Source organism: Gouania willdenowi, chromosome 4 (assembly GCF_900634775.1).
Source record: "Gouania willdenowi chromosome 4, fGouWil2.1, whole genome shotgun sequence".
In the NCBI taxonomy this organism is placed as follows: Eukaryota; Metazoa; Chordata; class Actinopteri; order Blenniiformes; family Gobiesocidae; genus Gouania; species Gouania willdenowi.
Window position 1 is genome coordinate 2,643,352 of NC_041047.1, and position 21,384 is coordinate 2,664,735.

The 21,384-nt window shown below is 40.0% G+C and overlaps 3 protein-coding genes across 5 annotated transcripts; all 3 read right to left on the reverse strand.

Moving 5' to 3' along the window:
* Positions 1–4,702: 4,702 nt before the first annotated feature.
* On the reverse strand, positions 4,703–7,491 carry LOC114461517 (zinc finger protein 271-like). The gene is made up of 2 exons (XM_028443657.1): positions 6,789–7,491; positions 4,703–6,339 (listed from the first exon to the last, which is right to left on the reverse strand). The coding sequence occupies exons 1-2, from the start codon at positions 7,192–7,194 to the stop codon at positions 4,796–4,798; spliced, it is 1,950 nt and encodes a 649-aa protein (XP_028299458.1). The 5' UTR covers positions 7,195–7,491; the 3' UTR covers positions 4,703–4,795.
* A 1,071-nt stretch (positions 7,492–8,562) lies between these two features.
* LOC114461520 (gastrula zinc finger protein XlCGF26.1-like) lies at positions 8,563–11,068 on the reverse strand. 3 transcript variants are annotated; one of them, XM_028443663.1, is made up of 2 exons: positions 11,004–11,068; positions 8,563–10,263 (listed from the first exon to the last, which is right to left on the reverse strand). In XM_028443663.1, the coding sequence occupies exons 1-2, from the start codon at positions 11,041–11,043 to the stop codon at positions 8,645–8,647; spliced, it is 1,659 nt and encodes a 552-aa protein (XP_028299464.1). In that variant the 5' UTR covers positions 11,044–11,068; the 3' UTR covers positions 8,563–8,644. The 3 variants fall into 3 exon arrangements, with proteins under 3 accessions (XP_028299464.1, XP_028299465.1, XP_028299463.1); XM_028443664.1 differs by having other exon boundaries at positions 10,732–11,060; XM_028443662.1 differs by having other exon boundaries at positions 10,992–11,056.
* A 1,529-nt stretch (positions 11,069–12,597) lies between these two features.
* Positions 12,598–15,593, reverse strand: LOC114461530 (zinc finger protein 271-like). The gene is made up of 2 exons (XM_028443677.1): positions 15,280–15,593; positions 12,598–14,282 (listed from the first exon to the last, which is right to left on the reverse strand). The coding sequence occupies exon 2, from the start codon at positions 14,260–14,262 to the stop codon at positions 13,186–13,188; it is 1,077 nt and encodes a 358-aa protein (XP_028299478.1). The 5' UTR covers positions 14,263–14,282; positions 15,280–15,593; the 3' UTR covers positions 12,598–13,185.
* Positions 15,594–21,384: the final 5,791 nt, after the last annotated feature.

The window sequence follows — 21,384 nt, forward strand, 5'->3', positions numbered from 1 at the left end:
CTATTTATCCTGTAATTTGTATTAAATTATTGTAGAACCGAAACATTTCCATTTCTTACCAATATAATAATAATAACCACTATGAGGTGACATAATAAATTAACTGTCAGTAGTTTGTCGAAAGGACAGCATTCATTTCTGTGACTCTGTGGGATTTGAACCAGTTTCTACGGATGTAACGATTAATCGTAAGGCAGTTAAAAATCGATTCATAGGTTTCACGATTCACATCGATACTGTGAAAATTGAATCGCAGTACTTTTTTTAACAGGCAGAGGGGCGCTATCCAGAAGTGTTGGCGGCAGGCGGAATCTGCTAATACTTGCTTTCTGGCCGCCTTCTACTTTTAAACACGTTCATAAATGATTCCGTACCCCTTTAGCACCAAAAAAATATCTGTAATATTGCGGGAATATCTGTAAAAGTCACGTTTTTCTATTAGCTATGTCTGCTGGCATTGTATCTCTTCTTCACTGCTAGATATCTGCATGCCAACCGACCACTGGGTTACCAGCGCCCTCTGCTGGTCCAAACAAATATCTGATCTAAATAGAGTGATATGACTTTTTTTTTTTTTTAAGTCCAATTGTTAAGGCACAAAATATATTTTCAGTTGCACTTTTAAAAAGAAAAACAACTATTATGCAGTTTTGCATTGTTTACTATAGAACCAGAATTTAAATGAATAGGCTTCTTCATTTGTATTATTTATTTCATTCAAGATATATTCTTAGTTAAATTGCATTGTTTTCAATAGTTTATCAAGGGATTCTTTTGACAATGAAAAATAAAAGGACAACCGTATCGTGAACCCAGTGTCGTGAATCGTATCGATAGTTGAGTGAATCGTTACATCCCTATGGCAGTATCCCTTCATTGTGTTGTTCTCTCTAACTTTCCAGTGAAAACACTTACCTAAGTGTTTACTGGTGTTATGGTGGAGACTCTTGTCAGGAAGGATCATTTTCATTTCACCATCCACTGGAACTTGTTGCATTCCATGTTCAGTCTTCATGGCTTGTAACGGAGTCTTTTCTTGCTCTGTTGCTCTGCATATTTCTATAGCTCTGTGTAACGTTAGACCTCTTTCCTGTAACAGTCTCTCTTTTAGGTGACAGTCTGTGATGCTAAACACAAGCTTATCTCTGAGCATGTCATTCTCACTCATTCCAAACTCACACTCTTTGCTTTTGTGTCGCAGCTCTGTTATGAATGTGTCTACTGATGTCCCTGCTGTCCTCTGATGGGACCAATATTGAAGTCGTTTAAACACTATATTTTTCTGTGGACTGCAGTCATCTTTAAAGGTTTGAAGCTCCATTTGCTCTCTCTTTTCCTCCTATCTTTCCTTTTCTTTCCAGTATGGTCTCGGTGGTGCTAGCTCCTCTGCTAGCTCGGTTAGCACTCTGCTCCAGCCTCTCTCTGTGTCTCTGAAACTCCGTCTTCTGACACCGTGTTGTGCTCTCTAACTTTACACTGGAGCTTTAGGTTCTATTATAGTGTGGTCTGACTACGACTGTAGCTGAATATCAACTATATTCACTCACACACAAACACGAGGTCACTGACCGCCGATTCTTCTTCTTTTCTTTGTTTGAGGTTAACAAACAGCTTCCGGTTTATTAGCGCCACCTTCTGGACTGGAGTGTGGGTCAAGATAACTTCACTCGTCTTTATTCAAAGAAATCAATTAAATTGTTTTTTTTTTTTACATAGCACAAATTACAACAATAGTCATCTCAAAGCGCTATCAAAATTAAAAATTTTAAGAATAAAAAAAACTCAACAAAACCACATGAACATGCATCAGCTACAGTGGAGAGAAAAAAAATCATTGGTTTCAGACTCTGACAGAGGATTCTGCCAACTATCATCATCATCATCATCATCATCATCATCATCATCATACGTGTTTCTATCTTCAGTGTGAGACGAGTCTGTCTCCGTTCCATCAGGACCTTGTAGAACTAAACTGCTATGATCTGGGTTCCTGGCTGCTTCTGGTCCTTTGCTGTTAATTCCCACACTTTGTCTTTTCATGAATTTATCTAAAGTGCAGCTTGAAGGTTCCTCCTTAATGTTGATTTGTGTTTGTTGTCTCCAGTGTAGCTGGGAGGCCTGAGGCTTCTCCTCTTCATCTTCACATTTAACAGGACAAGCAGCACTGTTTGTCTCCTGATGTCTACAAAGCTGGTTTCCCTCCTGACCTTCACTGAGCGTCTCTGGTTCCTCCTTTATGTGGAGACGCTCTGGGAGCAGCTGCTCCACATTCTTCCTCTCACTGAAAACACAATCAGTGACTGACGGCTGCTGGAGCTGTAATCTGTGCAGATGAACTTTGGGCATGAAGGCAGCCAGCACAAGTTTTACACTTTGATCCATATTTGGAACAGATTGGTAACCTGAAGGTAGACACAAAACACTAGATTACAAGAAAACTCACAATGTTTCTACTCATTTGATTTTAACAGAAAAATCCTAACTGTTGTTCAGCCTGTGTTTCATGTATTATGACTTCTATTACATTTCTGATTATGTATTATTAATTTCTTCATTAAATATGAATTAATTTTGACTTAAAATGTATTGGTTGCTGAATAGAAATAATAAATATATACATACTGAAGCAATTATTTATTACCCTGTAATTTATTTGAATTATTGTGGAACTGAAACATTTCCATTTCTTAACAGCTGCAACTAACGATTATTTTCATAATCGATTAATCAGTCATCGATAATCAGATAGTTTTTTAAAAACACCATTTACCTATTAAGCATATTTAAACACTGCTTAAGCTGATTAAACTAAAATAAAAGTGTCTCTCGTGCACAGACAGACGTGCACGCACGCAAGTCACAAACACTGAGAACACACAGAGCTCGAACCAGTTTCAATCCATGTATCATTTGTTTTTCATGATGTAACAAAAACATGAAAAACAACACAAAAAAAAACACTCATTATTTGATATTTGTTTCCAAAAACAAAATGAAAAAAACAGAAAACGCCTTGTTTTTCAAATTCAAGCTCTTTTGCTTCGGTACAGAAAACAAAAAACGGAAAACGAACACCTTTATTCGTTTTCTCCATTACCGATTGGACAAAGTAAGTGACCCGGAAGTGTACTCTCATCCAATGCTAACGGCTACGCTAACAGCAGTTCAGCATGATAAGATCACTGATTCAGAAACGTGTCCATTTCGCTTTATCTGGTGTTTGGCAAAGAACCTTTTGGAGGATTTAGAGACTTTTAAGTGTTGCAGAGCTAAAGATATCTCTGAATGTGTAACGCTTCACTTCCGGGTCACGTACTTTGGCAAATCGATAATGGAGAAAACAAGTAACGGTGTACGTTTTTCATTTTCTGTACTGAAGCAAAAGAGCTTAAATTTGAAAAATAAGGCGTTTTCCGTTTTGGAAACAAATATCAAATACTGAGTGTTTTTTTCGTTTCATGTTTTTGTTACATAGTGAAAAACGACTGATACACGGATTCAGTTTCCCTTCATTGTGTTGTGCTCTCTAACTTTACACTGGAGCTTTAGGTTCTATTATAGTGTGGTCTGACTACGACTGTAGCTGAATATCAACTATATTCACTGTTAAACTCACACATAAACACGAGGACGCTGATTTTACTCATTCTTCTTCTGTTTATGTGAGGTTAATAAACAGCTTCCGGTTTATTAGCGCCACCTTGTGGACTGGAGTGTGGGTCATGATAACTTCACTTGTCTTTATTCCAAGAAATCAATTCAATTCAGTTGAACTCAATTTTATTTATATAGCACAAATTCCAAAAATAGTCAACTTGAATCTATCAAAATTAAAAATCTTAAGAAAAAAACCTCAACAAATCCACATGAACATGCATCAGCTACAGTGGAGAAAGAAAAAAAAAATCAGCCCTGTTATTTTAAACTCTTTACTTGTCTTTCTCTTTTTCTTGTCCTGGGCTGGATGTCTATTATTGTGTTCATCCAGGTTTAACCAGTGTTTTAGTGAAAGCTGAGTTCTGCACATTCTAGTGACATTTCTCGTATTACCTTCTAAACTGGGCTAGTTTTCAAAGCTCCACAGCACAGTCTAAAGCCCTGATGTTGGTTTATGTCCAACTGTCAGAACAGTGTTTTTTATGCTAATTCAAAAGCTAGACTTCCACAATTTAAGATTTGAATCACTTCAGTTCTTTCTACTTTATTTCTTAACTCCCTTGATGATGGCCCTGGAATCCGATACCCTTGATCGTCCTCATTCTTGGTTTTTACGATTATTTCATTCCCATCTATCTTTACCTTTCTCTGAATCACTCGGTTTCTTTAGTCACAGCTACTTTTCACTGGCTATTGCTTATTTTTTTGTTCCTTCCCTTACTGGGTCTTAGTTTTTCCGTTCCCCCCAACCCAACATCTCTATCTCCTCCTCGTCCTCTGGCTGCAACATCCTTTTTATCTCGTTGATACCACTCAGCCAGTCCAAATCCAAGACTTAAGTCACAAACCTAAACTTTTTTAACAGTTTAGCACCCAACTCTCTGTAAGAAAGCAAGCAACGTGGAGCTAATAAGCAAAGACTTTTAGTAAAAACCAGGTGAAAAATCATTTCTATCACAAGAATTAGTATTTTTACCTTTTTATTTGAAAATATTTTTTACATTTGATTATGTGCATGTGGAATTAGCATGAAATAAAAAAAAAATCATAGCTATAGCTTTAAATTATTTATGTGTAAACTATTACAATCACATCCAGTTACTTCTCTCCATGTGAACGCTCATATGAACTCGTGACTTCAACACTGAGTAAACAAGGTATATTTTCTGTGAATTCTGATGTGCCTGGTCAGGTCAGATGTTTGTCTGAAACGTTTACTACAAACATCACATCTATAGGGTTTTTCTCCTGTGTGGACTTTCATGTGCGAATTCAATTCAGATTGTCGCTTAAAACATTTACTACAAAAATCACATTGAAAGGGTTTCTCTCCTGTGTGGATTCTACTGTGGATCTTCATGTCAGACTTTTGTTTAAAACATTTATTACAAAAATCACATCTATAAGGTTTCTCTCCTGTGTGGACACTCTTGTGGACCTTCAGGGCACACTTTTTCTTGAAACGTTTACTACAAACATCACAGCTAAATGGTTTCTCCTCTGTGTGGACTTTCATGTGCCAATTCAGAGCCGTTTTAGAGCAAAAACATTTACTACAAACATTGCAGCTAAAGGGTTTCTCTCCTGTGTGGACTCTCATGTGCACATCCAGGATTGCTTTCCGTTTAAAACATTTACTACAAACATGGCATTTAAACTGTCTCTCCTCTGTGTGAACCCCCATGTGGATTTTTAGGGTCTCTTTTAATTTAAAATATTTACTACATACACCACACTTAAATTGTTTCTCTCCTGTGTGGACTTTCATGTGAAACTGCAGAGAAGATTTTTGGCTAAAACATTTCCGACATGCATCACATTTAAAGGGTTTCTCTCCTGTGTGGATTCTCCTGTGGATCATCATGTCAGCCTTCTGACTAAAACATTTAACACAAAAATCACATCTATAAGGTTTCTCTCCTGTGTGGACTCTATTGTGGACCTTCAGCGCAGCCTTTTGCCGGAAACATTTACTGCAAACATCACATGCAAATGGTCTCTCTCCTGTGTGGACTCTCATGTGACAATTTAGAGAAGATCTTTGCTGAAAACATTTATTACAAACATCACATCTGTATTGTTTCTCTCCTTCGTGCGCCAACACTCTGGTTTCAGCTTCAGACACTGACAGAGGTTTCTGCCAACTATCACCACCACCATCATCACCACCACCATCATCATCATCATACATGTTTCTATCTTCAGTGTGAGACGAGTCTGTCTCCGTTCCATCAGGACCTTGTAGAACTAAACTGCTATGATCTGGGTTCCTGGCTGCTTCTGGTCCTTTGCTGTTAATTCCCACACTTTGTCTTTTCATGAATTTATCTAAAGTGCAGCTTGAAGGTTCCTCCTTAATGTTGATTTGTGTTTGTTGTCTCCAGTGTAGCTGGGAGGCCTGAGGCTTCTCCTCTTCATCTTCACATTTAACAGGACAAGCAGCACTGTTTGTCTCCTGATGTCTACAAAGCTGGTTTCCCTCCTGACCTTCACTGAGCGTCTCTGGTTCCTCCTTTATGTGGAGACGCTCTGGGAGCAGCTGCTCCACATTCTTCCTCTCACTGAAAACACAATCAGTGACTGACGGCTGCTGGAGCTGTAATCTGTGCAGATGAACTTTGGGCATGAAGGCAGCCAGCACAAGTTTTACACTTTGATCCATATTTGGAACAGATTGGTAACCTGAAGGTAGACACAAAACACTAGATTACAAGAAAACTCACAATGTTTCTACTCATTTGACCTTAACAGGAAAATCCTAACTGTTGTTCAGCCTGTGTTTCATGTATTTTATTACTTCTATTAAATTTACAATGATGTATTATTGAATTTTTAATTTAATATCAATGTATTTTTACTGAAAATGTACTTGTTGCCAAATAGAAAAACTAAATATATACAAACTTAAACAACTATTTATCCTGTAATTTGTATTAAATTATTGTAGAACTGAAACATTTCCATTTCTTAACAATATAATAATAATAATAACCACTATGAGGTGACGTCATCATAAAGCAACTGTCAGTAGTTTGTCCAAAGGACAGCATTCATTTCTGTGACTCTGTGGGATTTGAACCAGTTTCCCTTCATTGTGTTGTTCTCTCTAACTTTCCAGTGAAAACACTTACCTAAGTGTTTACTGGTGTTATGGTGGAGACTCTTGTCAGGAAGGATCATTTTCATTTCACCATCCACTGGAACTTGTTGCATTCCATGTTCAGTCTTCATGGCTTGTAACGGAGTCTTTTCTTGCTCTGTTGCTCTGCATATTTCTATAGCTCTGTGTAACGTTAGACCTCTTTCCTGTAACAGTCTCTCTTTTAGGTGACAGTCTGTGATGCTAAACACAAGCTTATCTCTGAGCATGTCATTCTCACTCATTCCAAACTCACACTCTTTGCTTTTGTGTCGCAGCTCTGTTATGAATGTGTCTACTGATGTCCCTGCTGTCCTCTGATGGGACCAATATTGAAGTCGTTTAAACACTATATTTTTCTGTGGACTGCAGTCATCTTTAATGGTTTGAATCTCCATTTGCTCTCTCTTTTCCTCCTATCTTTCCTTTTCTTTCCAGTATGGTCTCGGTGGTGCTAGCTCCTCTGCTAGCTCGGTTAGCACTCTGCTCCAGCCTCTCTCTGTGTCTCTGAAACTCCGTCTTCTGACACCGTGTTGTGCTCTCTAACTTTACACTGGAGCTTTAGGTTCTATTATAGTGTGGTCTGACTACGACTGTAGCTGAATATCAACTATATTCACTGTTAAACTCACATAAACATCACTGATTATCAGTTTTCTTCTTCTTGTCTTTGTTGATGTGGGATCTCACATGTAGTAAACAGCGCCACCCACTGTATGATAGTGTATAACAACCAACCCTCTGTGATCTTTTCTATTATCTACATTTTTATAATTATGTGTATCAACATTCATGTCAGCATTAAGAAAAATGAGTGATTTGAGCATTAATACAGGAAAGAACAAAGTTTCTATAGTAATTTTGTGTGTTTTTCTGTCAGTCTGTGTGTGTATGTTGTTGTCTTGCTCGTCGTGAAGCATGTTGTGCATTTCTGTAGTTCTTTTGTGTAAAACATGTTTTTTTGGAGTCATATTGTGTTTTTCTGTTCTCGTTTTGCTTGTCAGTACTGTGGGTTTACAAAGTCATTTTTCGTGTCTGTCATTTTCTGTAATTTTGTATATTTTTCGGAGTAATTTTGTGTATTACTGTTGTCGTTTTGTTCATTTTTGTCATACTTTTGTGTGTTTTTGGAGTATTGTCTGTGTTTTTATGTTGTCTTTTACTTATGTTTTCCTGCAATGTTGTAATTCTTTGTATTTTTTTATTTTATTTATTCTTCCTCTTGTGTATTTTTCTGTCAATTTGTACATTTACTTTGGGGGCCGCATGTGGCCCCTGAGCCGCCAGTTGCCTATGCCTGCTTTATAGGATACATTGTAAAAAATGCACCTTTTTTTACTGCTGTTTTTCAAAACACTAACCATTTATTAAATAATTAAAAGTATTGAACAATAATTGGCTGACAGAGTATTTTTTTTTTCATATGAGAATTTAAATGATGAGAGGGAACGAAATGCAAATAAAAACACGACTGTAAAATCCGTATCATGTGTAGTTATGTTGGACCACTAGATGAAAGTAGAGGCTTAGTAATGGTGTAGCAGACACTTAAAAATATTGTTCCATGTCTAAAAAGAACAACACATTGGATTTCGTATAGCGCTTTTCATAAACACTTAAATATTAGATTTTACACAGCATATGAATTAATAAAAGATGTTACCATCATTATCGTATCCAGTGTTTCTTGTGTTGCTTGTCATCTTTTAAAGTTAACCTTAAAAATTAACATTTGTGGCAAGTATTACATCAATAAGGTTTCTCTCCTGTCTTAACCTTTTAATTACATAATTTATTCATGCATCACATCCAAAGGGTTTCCCTTCATTGTTAACTCTCCGATGTGAATTATGGTCGTAACACATCACATGTAAAGAGTTTCTCTCCTGTGTGGACTCTCAAATGTCTGTTCAGGTTAGACTTCTTGCAAAAACATTTACTACAAATATCACATCTATGAGGTTTCTCTCCTGTGTGGATTCTCATGTGTTTGTTCAGGTTTCCCTTTTGCTTAAAACATTTACTACAAACATCACATTTAAAGGCTTTCTCTCCTGTGTGGAGTCTCAAGTGTTTGTTCAGGTTACCCTTTTGGTTGAAACATTTACTACAAACATCACATCTATGAGGTTTCTCCCCTGTGTGGATTCTCATGTGTGACTGCAGGCATGTCTTTCTGATAAAACGTTTACTACAAAAATCACATAAAAAGGGTTTCTCATCTGTGTGGACCCTCTTGTGGCTTTTCAGTTCATACATTTGTTTAAAACATTTACTACAAACATCACATTCAAAGGGTTTCTCTCCAGTGTGGACTCTCGTATGGTTGATCAGTTCAGTCTTTTGAGCAAAACCTTTAGTACAAACATCACATTCAAAAGGTTTCTCTCCTGTGTGGACTCTGGTGTGGGTCTTCAGGTGGGACTGTTGTTTAAAACATTTACTACAAATATCACATCTGAAAGGTTTCTCTCCTGTGTGAACTCTCATGTGCCTTTCCAGTATATTTTTGAGGTTAAAATGTTTTCCACAATCTTCACATTCAAAGGGTTTCTCTCCTGTGTGGACTCTAATGTGGGTGTTTAGGTTAGACTTAAACCTAAAACATTTATTACAAACATCACATTCAAATGGTTTCTCTTCTGTGTGGACTTTCATGTGGGTCTTCAGGTCAGACATTTGGATGAAAGTTTTACCACAATCTTTACATCCGAATGGTTTCTCTCCTGTGTGGACTCGCAGATGCAAATTTAGGGCTGACTTTCCTTTAAAACATTTACTACAATAATCACATCCAAACGGTTTCTCTCCTGTGTGTTCTGTCTTATTTGAATCTTCCTTGAGAGTCACTTTCTTCCCACCCACACAGGAAGTAGAACTGAGTGATTCAGACGTCCTGTTTTTCTGAACTTTCTTGTTTGAACTAATCTGTGTTTTTGCAGCTTTACGTCCTTCTTCTTTATTTTTACTGAAGTCTGACGTCTTTTTCTTTTTCCTGGTGGAGTCAAACTCAGCGGTTTCAGACTCTGACAGAGGATTCTGCCAACTATCATCATCATACGTGTTACTATCTTCAGTGTGAGACGAGTCTGTCTCCGTTCCATCAGGACCTTGTAGAACTAAACTGCTATGATCTGGGTTCCTGGCTGCTTCTGGTCCTTTGCTGTTAATTCCCACACTTTGTCTTTTCATGAATTCATCTAAAGTGCAGCTTGAAGGTTCCTCCTTAATGTTGATTTGTGTTTGTTGTCTCCAGTGTAGCTGGGAGGCCTGAGGCTTCTCCTCTTCATCTTCACATTTAACAGGACAAGCAGCACTGTTTGTCTCCTGATGTCTACAAAGCTGGTTTCCCTCCTGACCTTCACTGAGCGTCTCTGGTTCCTCCTTTATGTGGAGACGCTCTGGGAGCAGCTGCTCAGACAACAAAAGTTCTTCTGTTTGGTCCATATTAGGATCAGATTGGTAACCTGAAGACAGACAGAAAACACAAGATACAAGAAAACTCACACAATTTTTTTTAACTTATTTGACTTTGACTCAAACTCCAAAACCTGTTGTTTGTCCCTTGAAGACAGAGTTGGACACCTTTGTCTTAGAGCTTTCTGAATCCAAGTATCCCCTTTTCTCCACTACATCATGTACCGTATGTTTTGTAATAACATTTCATAAATTCAAAAATAATGAATTAAAAACTAACGAGGAAGACATAAAACTAGTCAATCTGCTGTTTTTAACACTAGACCCAGCTGCTCTGTTTCAGTCCTAACATCTACATACAGAGTAAAACACAGAGTAACCACATTGATCTGTGACCGTATTTACCCTAATACATACGCACTGAGAAACAATATCTGTTCATAAATCAACATCTTTAACACTGTGGAGACACAGCTCAGTGTGCTGCCTTTACGGACCACAACAATGCAATAGTTTACCTGCACTAATGTGGACTAAACACACTGTGGTGCTCCATTTGCTCTCTCTTTTCCTCCTATCTTTCCTTTTCTTTCCAGTATGGTCTCGGTGGTGCTAGCTCCTCTGCTAGCTCGGTTAGCACTCTGCTCCAGCCTCTCTCTGTGTCTCTGAAACTCCGTCTTCTGACACCGTGTTGTGCTCTCTAACTTTACACTGGAGCTTTAGGTTCTATTATAGTGTGGTCTGACTACGACTGTAGCTGAATATCAACTATATTCACTGTTAAACTCACGTTTGCGTTTAGTTACAACTTTACTGAACCAAGCATCCATTTCTTCTTCTTCTTCTGGTCCACATCCGCCGTTAAACAAGCGAAGAAGAATTCTTCTTCGCTTGTTTAACGGCGGATGTGGACAATTACAGCGCACTACCGCCACCCTCCTGATACTTTGTGTATGTGAACGATCAACTGTATGGTTTACAAGTGTAGTAAGAAGAGTAAAATGCAAGCTATGAGGAAAAAACAACAAAAAAACTACTATTAAATTATATTAATAAATCCAGCGCTGATAAGATACTCAAATAAATATTTAACAACTCTATTATCAGATCCTATTTAAGATATCTTACAAACTGAAGGTCTCTCGCATGCCCTCCACCCTGGTGGGTCTATATAACCCCTGTATGAATCTGCATCATGGATGACAGCCCATACTCTGTGCGCCTATGAACACAAGTCACGGGAGGGCCCGCCTTCTCCATCTCCCCTGAACCATGGTAGGGGCCTGTCTCCCTTAAGTCCTACCTCCTATCTGGGCGGCCCTCCCAGCTCCCCCATAGCTCCGCCCCTGGTGTCACTACAATCACAAGTATACATACAATCACGACATGAAAACAACCCTGTTCTCCCACTACCTCGCGCACATCGCAGACGTACACACACAGAGACAGACTGGAATACACTTATAGCATAGATGTGTCTGTGACAGGGGCGGCGCTATGGGGGGGCATCGGTTGACCACTCGTTTTCAGGCATGGGTCCTGCAATCGTTCACCTGTGCTTAAAGTTAGTTTCCTTAAATAAGCGGCCGCGTTCTCAGATGACAAGCTTTCTACATACTACGAACTATTAACGAGCCTGAACAGCAGTTCATTCATTGCCATTTTTCAGTTTTTCAAGCGTCACATATAAACAATATGGTTTCTGTACAGTATGTGTGTACGTTAGTCACGTGTGCCACTCATTCGCCAAGTTAAAACTTATTAAAAACCATATGAGGAGCACAGTGGGACATTAGAGACTGAGTGGACTTACCATGTTGTCTATAGAGAATGACAGAACAAATAAAATGGACATACAGAACATCGTGGGCAAGTTTACGGAGAGCAAGGCTTGTCGTATGCCCTTCAAATAGTGGTGAGTATGTCTATAGTACTTCATATTAGATATTGTTTGTGAACATGTGGGTCACTGTTAGTTTTACTAAACCTTATATCTACTGATACAGACTCTGAGTTGAAATGGTTAAAGTGGGCATCAAAATAAAGCAGTCGCTCTCCGTGGTGTCAAAACGTGTAAGCCGCGCTGTTGCACATCTGTATGTTGTAAAATGATGTTATTATGAGCTTTAGTATTTAAGTTTAAAGTCATTTGCTCCGCCCCCCGCCCGGCTCTGATTTGTTTCGCTACTGAGTGACACACCTTAGCTTATGAACTCGCTGTGTGTGTACAGTCACATTATTGTGTGTATTACCGTCTGTTTCTGCGCACAGGGTTGTGTGCTGACAGAGTGGGTGTGTCTTACTGCGACAGCAGTAACGCCCATAATCAAAGCATTTTTTGAATTTCCCTCCTAGTGGCAGTTCAGCAGAAAGCAGGGGTTCAGTTACTCTTTAAAGGTACACCTTTGTTTCCCCTTTAATAATTCATGTAACAAGAGAAGAATATTTAACAATACAAACTTCATTCTCAGCTTAGCAAATAAATCCACTGCACCCATTCTATGGTTTAAATTATTGTAGTTTAAATTATTTGTCCACAGAGCACCAAAAACATATATTCACAACATTTACAGTAGTTACATTTTTCCAATCAAAATCATTATCATTGTATATAACGATACATTTCTGAAGTATAACATTTAACATTTTTTTTTTTTAACAAATTAGCATTTTTTTCTGATAGTTCCAGTGGAGGAGTCACAAACATTTATCAGGTTTGCCTTTAAAATGAAGGATGGAGCAGAAATCACATCCATTGAGTTTCTTTCCTGTGTAGATTACTTTGAGTCCATTCAGGTATAGTTTTTGATAATATTTAGCACAGTGTGAAATCTCTAGCCTAATGAATTTGGGGTAAAACTTGTCTCCATATCACAACTGAAAGGTTGCTCTCCTGTGTGGACTGTCATGTGTTTGTTAAAATATGACTTTTTGTGAAAACATTTACGACAATCATCACATACGAAGGACTTCTATCCTGTGTGGATTCTCATGTGTGAGTGCAGGGAGGACTTTTGGATAAAACATTTACCACAAACATCACATTTAAAAGGTTTTTCTCCAGTATGGATTCTCATGTGGGGCTGCAGGGTAGAACTTTGATTAAAACATTTGCCACAAAAATCACATTTAAAAGGTTTCTCTCCTGTGTGGATTCTCATGTGGGGCTGCAGGATTGACTTTTTGTGAAAACATTTCCCACAAACATCACATTTAAAAGGTTTCTCTCCTGTGTGGACTCTCATGTGCCTGATCAAATCGAACCTTTGAGAAAAAGCTTTGGTGCACACATCACATTCATGTGGTTTCTCTCCTGTGTGGACTCTCTTGTGTTTGTACAGATTACACTTTCGTGTAAAACATGTACTACATAAATCACATCTAAACGGTTTCTCTGTTGTTTGTCTCGCCTCATTTGAATCTTCATTCAGTCTCACTTTCTTCTCGCCCACACAAACAGTTGAAATTGATTCAGATGGATTTTTTACCTGAACGTTCTGGTTTGAGCAAATCTGTTTAAATGAACTAATCTGTGTTTTTGCAGCTTTACGTCCAATTTCAGCATTTTTACTGAAGTCTGACATCTTTCTCTTTTTCCTGGTGGAGTCAAACTCATTGGTTTCAGACTCTGACAGAGGATTCTGCCAACTATCATCATCATACGTGTTACTATCTTCAGTGTGAGACGAGTCTGTCTCCATTCCATCAGGACCTTGTAGAACTAAACTGCTATGATCTGGGTTCCTGGCTGCTTCTGGTCCTTTGCTGTTAATTCCCACACTTTGTCTTTTCATGAATTCATCTAAAGTGCAGCTTGAAGGTTCCTCCTTAATGTTGATTTGTGTTTGTTGTCTCCAGTGTAGCTGGGAGGCCTGAGGCTTCTCCTCTTCATCTTCACATTTAACAGGACAAGCAGCACTGTTTGTCTCCTGATGTCTACAAAGCTGGTTTCCCTCCTGACCTTCACTGAGCGTCTCTGGTTCCTCCTTTATGTGGAGACGCTCTGGGAGCAGCTGCTCAGACAACAAAAGTTCTTCTGTTTGGTCCATATTAGGATCAGATTGGTAACCTGAAGACAGACAGAAAACACTAGATTACAAGAAAACTCCCAATTTTTTTACAAACTTTTTTTTTTTTACCCTTTCTTTTATTTCTGAATCCAAGTCCCCCATTTTGCTCAGAATTCTACAAAACAACTATAGATCATAACGATGGAATGAATGAGTGATAACACGCATTTTAAAGAATCTCATTGTAAATAAGTGGAATGAAACAGTATTTAGTGCCTCCTGAATTAATTTATATATATATTTTTTTTTTATATATAATTTTGGGTCACCTCCCTCCTGGTGTGGAACCATGACTGACCTTTGTATTTTCAGTTCATGTTCTAATCAATATCATTTGCATCATTATTATTGTGATTAGCATTTCTAACAAAAATTAAACATTTGAAACACCATATTTTTAGATTAGCTTAGAATAGACTTTATTGATCCCTTGGGAAGGCTCCATCAGGGAAATTACAATTCCAGTAGCATTACAGAAAGAATAGAAAAGCAGCGCCCAGGGTTGAAATTATATATGGATACAGAAATACAGAACATAAAATATAAACATAAGAAACTAGAATGTACAAAAATTAATAAACAAACAAGGTTGGTGCTACAAACTACAGCTTTCATTTGTTAATTTCCCCTAGTAGTGTACCAACATTTGAGAAACACTGTCTTTAGAGGCCAATAATGTTGAGTCTGATTCTAGAACACGTACCGTATGTTTTGTAATAACATTTCATAAATTCAAAAATAATGAATTAAAAACTAACGAGGAAGACATAAAACTAGTCAATCTGCTGTTTTTAACACTAGACCCAGCTGCTCTGTTTCAGTCCTAACATCTACATACAGAGTAAAACACAGAGTAACCACATTGATCTGTGACCGTATTTACCCTAATACATACGCACTGAGAAACAATATCTGTTCATAAATCAACATCTTTAACACTGTGGAGACACAGCTCAGTGTGCTGCCTTTACGGACCACAACAATGCAATAGTTTACCTGCACTAATGTGGACTAAACACACTGTGGTGCTCCATTTGCTCTCTCTTTTCCTCCTATCTTTCCTTTTCTTTCCAGTATGGTCTCGGTGGTGCTAGCTCCTCTGCTAGCTCGGTTAGCACTCTGCTCCAGCCTCTCTCTGTGTCTCTGAAACTCCGTCTTCTGACACCGTGTTGTGCTCTCTAACTTTACACTGGAGCTTTAGCTTCTATTATAGTGTGGTCTGACTACGACTATCAGTACGTAATACGTGTCAATCGATCGGTAGTCTATCCGTACGCAGCACCCTTCATTGGCCAGTTTAGGTCACGTGAACGGTGCACCACGTGACTTAAAGTTCTGTCAGTTTTATTTTAGCTCATGTTTATTTATAGCTACCCAGCTAGGGCTGCCACCCATCCCTTAAAATAAGGAATCGTTCCTTATTTGGCCATTGAATGGTGCGTCCTGTACTGAGCCAAAGTACAGTACAGTTGTTTGTTCCGTATTTGCATAAATGACCAATAAACATTTTAAAAACACAATTGCTTTTTTATATTCTACATCAGTCAATCTTATGGTAACATTTTATACTAAGTTACACCTATTCACCATTAATTAGTTGCTGTTGGTGCTAAAACAAAACACAGACCAATGTTTCAAAGTACATTTGCAAAATAAAAATACACAATCTTTGACCAAAAATAAGTACCTTGGATTGGTTCTCGACCCCCAACTAAAGTTTGATAAACATATCAAGAACATTTCACAAACAATACAAAGTAGTGTAAATTGTTTTATTTAATTAGACATTCCAAACCAGGCCGCCCTCCTCCTGTACATGCACGCTATGATATTCTCACATATATCATATTGCATGACAGTATGGGCACCGGCCGCTCCCTCAGCCACTAAACGTATTGGATCATTATTCAGTCAAGCAATAAAGATGATGGACAAAAAGCCAATTCATTACCATCACTGCAATATTCTTGAGAAGCATAAACTTTGAAATCTTTGAAAAGTTGTTTTTTCTCAAACTGACTTTCAAATGAGTTAATAGTCTAACACCTGAGCCATTCCACTCTGCAAGACTGACTTTGGTCAGTCTGTTATTTCATACTCAGGTCCAAAGCTGTGGAACTCATTACCCACAGAGATTTTGGAGGTCGGGGCTCATAAAGGTTGAAAACCACTCCGTCCTTCATTAAAGTAGTGTAGCTCTGCTCTGTAAGGCGTGAGTGTTTTATCCAACACGTTTTTCTTTATTTTATATAGATATATATACAGTATATATACTGTATATATTGTTTTGCAACATACAAGACAAAGGACAGAAACAAACAACAATGTGATAACCTGACAGCATACATCCAGAGAACAACGATTACACCTTTTTACAGTACAGTAAAGTGTGTGTGTGGGAAGGAGGGAAGGGATGGAGCGAGGAAAAGGTATTAATAACAAAATTAAGATATAATAACAATAATAGCGATGTGATAATGGGAATCATAATAATAAAAAACAACGAAAGAGGAAAAAAGTAAAATAAAAAAACAAATAATAAATGAAACAAAATAACTAAATAAAAAAAAAAATCTCCAGTGACTCAGTCAGCAGTTCCGGCACTCGAAGGGGCCGAGGGGCCCAACCCAGCAGACATGAGGGGCCATGGCACCCAACCCCCCCCCAGGCCCCCTCAACTCCTTTTCTTATGCCACTTTTTTATTCATCTTTATTGTTTTTCCTTACCCTCCTTTTCATTTTCCCTGTCCGGGTCTACTTTCAGGCACTGAGCTTGCACCGCCTGACCCAATTAGGAGACCCCAACCCAGAGCTGCTTGAATTCCATGTGGGGGGCAGCTTCCAGAACCTATTGGGAGGGAGCCTACCCTCCAGCATGGATGACAAGTGATTTAAATATCCTTTGTTTTGTATGACTTTTGTTTTTTATAAAGAGTGATGGTTCATGCTTTGGACACGCCTGGCTTATCATCTCATTGAGTTTATCTAATGTTTTAAAGGACTTTAATTCTGTCCAAGGGCTACAAATGAAAATCCGTTTTCTGGTAATTCTGCAGTACAGTACAAAATGTCCCTTGTAAATAAAACACAATAAGCTCTCAAACAGCAGAATGTGTTGGTTTAAACCCTTTAAAGGCCTGGAGCCCAAATCCACTGTTTGCTGCTTTATGTGTGCGTGTGTGGGTCTGGGTGTGTGTGTGTGCGTGTATGTGGGTGTGGGTCTGGGTGTGTGTGTGTGCGTGTATGTGGGTGTGTGTGTCCAAGCCCACTAAAGCTTTTCAAAGCACAGGTAAACTGGAAATCTCAACTGTTACATAAATATTTACATGTTTAGCGCATCAGAATCAGAATCAGAATCAGAAACAACTTTATTGACCAAGTAATGTATGTTATACACACGAGGAATTTAACTTGGTTATATGATTATATGACCAGGGTCACCAACCTTTCTGAGACTGTGAGCTACTTCACATGAAAAACTGTGTGTCATATATCTAGAAATGTAAAATAATCAAAATCTCAGGTGGAAGCAAATACAAGTTAAACTTAGACAACATTTGTTTCATTGATCCCATGAAGCAAGAACACAAGCGTGATATGAAAGTTCAGTTACACTTTATATTAGAGTACACCTCTTCACCATTAGTTAGTTGCTTATTAGCATGTTAATGAGTAACAAGTATCAAGATGTCACTTTAGTATGGGGAACATATTCTAAGTAACAAAGGCTTAATTCAGAGTTATTGGGACACTATTAACACTTTTACTAACTGCTTTGTTAAGTGAGAACAGACCATATTCATTAAGTGCTTTGGTCTGTGTTTTGTTTTCTAATCGAAAAACACATGGAAAGAGTTTTGTAATGTTTAGCACCAACAGCAACTAGTTAATGGTGAATAGGTGTACCTTTAAGAAGATACAGGATGATGGTCTACCTGCTGGGCATTGCTGCCTAAAGCACCTCCACCGGTGCTTCCCTTGCGTGTGTGTTAATCTGAACACCACCCTGGGCGTAAATGGTCATCAGCTGGGGACCACCAGTCATAGATGTTTCGCTCCTTTAACCCCAGCACATCTTCTGGTGGCGGAGCGATGGCAGGGATCTCTCCCTGCCGCCCCCTGCTGATGCCCTAGGTGTTATCTGCCCCCCAACTCTTATGCTTCCTCCTCAGCTATAGCCAAAAGATGCCCCTTTCCACCTCTTCCGCCAGTTCTTTAATGGCTTTTCGACACCCTGCTCCTGTGCATTCCATATTGCGCAGCAGGCGAACCATTGAGGACCCGACGAAGCCCCTGCATCCCACTTTGACGGGGCACATGATGGCTTTCCAGCCAGCCTCCCTGCAGTCTTCGACCAGGTCTGCGTACTTAGACCGCTTCCGCTCATTGGCAGCCTCCATACCCTCCTCCCAAGGAACAGTTAGCTCCACCAACATAATGGTCTTACGTGGCTCTGACCACATGACCAAGTCTGGCCGGAGCGATGTTTCTACTACCTCCCGGGGGAACTGGAGCTGCCTCCCCAGGTCGACCCTCATGGACCACTCGCTGCCAGGTGTGATGACTTTTGACATACTTCTCTGGCGAGGAGGATTGACATTCTCTCCGGCCCTTGCAAACAGGATGGGTTGTCTCGCTGGAGCCGAAGGACTGCCGTTAGCCTCCTGTCTGTATAACTCTGCCACCTCTGCCAACTTCCTCAACACCAGATCATGTCGCCACCTGTAGCGGCCTTGGGACAACGCTATCTTGCAGCCTGACAGGATATGCTGGAGGCTTGCATTGCTGGTACTACAAAGGGGACAGGTCTCTTCAGCACCGAACCACTGGTGGAGGTTTCTGGGACAAGGTAGGGTGTCATAGGTGGATCTGATTAGGAAGCTGAGCCTGGCTTGGGGGATCTTCCATAGGTCAGACCATGACAAGGACCTGTCTGTGACACCTTCCCATGACATCCAGCCTCCCTGCCGGCTTTGCGACACCGCTTTGATATTAAGGCACTTCTGCTCGGTCCTCGTCACTTCTGCCACCACCATGGCTCTCCGCTCTTCTTTGGAGGCCTTTTACCAGAAGCGGGGGATCTCACTCCTCCCAAGGCCTTCTCGTCCCTCCTGGACTCTGCCAACTACCTCGCGATGTTTCAGCCTGCTGATTGCCATGGCAACCTCTTCCTGGGCTTTCCACTTCCTCCCTGTTCGTATCTGGGAGCCAGCTGCTCTCACCAGTGGGTCATTGGATTTCCTCAGTTCCAGCACCAGCCGAGCCTTCTCTTGCCTGTAACCCAGGCCAATGGATCGCAGTGGTAGTTGTAACGTATTCCTGCCGAAGAGGCCTATGTCTGACTGGCATCTCGGCAGTCCCAGCCACTTCCTGATGTATGAGTTGGCCAGCCTATCCATCTTGTCTACCACTGAGGAGGGGACTTCACTCATCTTCAGAGGCCACATCACCCTTGGGTACAGTATGAACTGGTAACTCCATACTTTGTACTTGCCGGGGAGCTGGCTTTCATTGATCCTGGCCAGGCCATCTGCAAGCTGCTTTCTCACTGTTTCCCCCATCTGTCTGTCAGAGAGGTCTACTGTGTAGGTGCGACCCAGGCTACGGATGGGTTGACTTGCCAGCACTGGAATCTCTTCACCGCCTGCGACAAAGATGGTACAGTCGTTTTTTACCCCTTTCCTGAGGGACAGGCTGCGTGATTTGGCGGGTTTGATCTTCATCCTCGCCCACCCCACAAGCTCGTCGATCCTCTTTAGCAGTCTTGTTGTACATGCTGCTGTCTGAAGAATGGTGGTGATATCATCCATGTAGCCTCTCACTGGTGGTAGTCTTTGACCTGATGGTAGCTTCATTCCACCGACGATCTTCCTTGCCCCTATTAGGATAATCTCGAAGGCTGCGACAAACAGGATGGGCGAGATCGAACATCCCATGGCAATGCCTACTTCCAGCTGTTGCCAGCCTGTAGTGAAGTCTTGATGGGTGCAGCACATTTTAAGGTCTCAAAAGCGACCAGGGCATGTATGCAGGCAGAAATATGGAAGAAGTCCAAGGCATACTTGATGAGTTGGTGGGGGACGGATCTGTATGCGTTGGCAAGGTCCAGCCACACCACATGTAGGTCACTTCTCTCTCTTTTTGCTCTCTGGATCTGCTCCCAAAAGGCTGCAGAGTGTTCCACGCACCCTGGGAAACCTGGAACGCCGGCCTTCTGGCAGCTGGTGTCAATATACCCATTGGTTATCAAATAGGTGGTCAACCTCTTGGCCAGGATGGAGAAGAAGATCTTCCCTTCTACATTCAGGAGCGCGATACTCCTGAACTGGTCAATGGTGGTGGAGTTTGCCTCCTTCGGGATGAGAACTGTAACAGCCCTTTGCCACTCTGAAGGGATGACTTGGTTTTCCCAGGCCACTCTCAGGAGGTTCCACAGATGCCTCTGGACCCCTGGGCAGTATTTGTACAGTTTGTAAGGTATCCCAGTGGGGCCTTATATAAAATGTTACCATAAGATTGACTGATGTAGAACATATATCATACTGTCATGCAGTATGATATATGTGAGAATATCATAGCGTGCATGTACAGGAGGAGGGCGGCCTGGTTTGGAATGTCTAATTAAATAAAACAATTTACATTACTTTGTATTGTTTGTGAAATGTTCTTGATATGTTTATCAAACTTTAGTTGGGGGTCGAGAACCAATCCAAGGTATTTATATTTGGTCAAAGATTGCATATTTTTATTTTGCAAATGTATTTTGAAACATTGGTCTGTGTTTTGTTTTAGCACCAACAGCAACTAATTAATGGTGAATAGGTGTAACTTAGTATAAAATGTTACCATAAGATTGACTGATATGGAATGCAAAAAAGCAATTGTGTTTTTAAAAATGTTTATTGGTCATGAAAAACATCCAAACCCCACAGATTAGTGGACACAATAAGGTGATGATGGGAGGGAGGAGGACACTTAAATCTTCAATAAGCCACAGATAGGTTCCACCCAGACTGTGAGGTCAGCTGTATGGTATAAAACACAGAGGTAACAGAGGAGATCAATCATCTGGACATCAACATCTAGAAGAACCAACCAGCA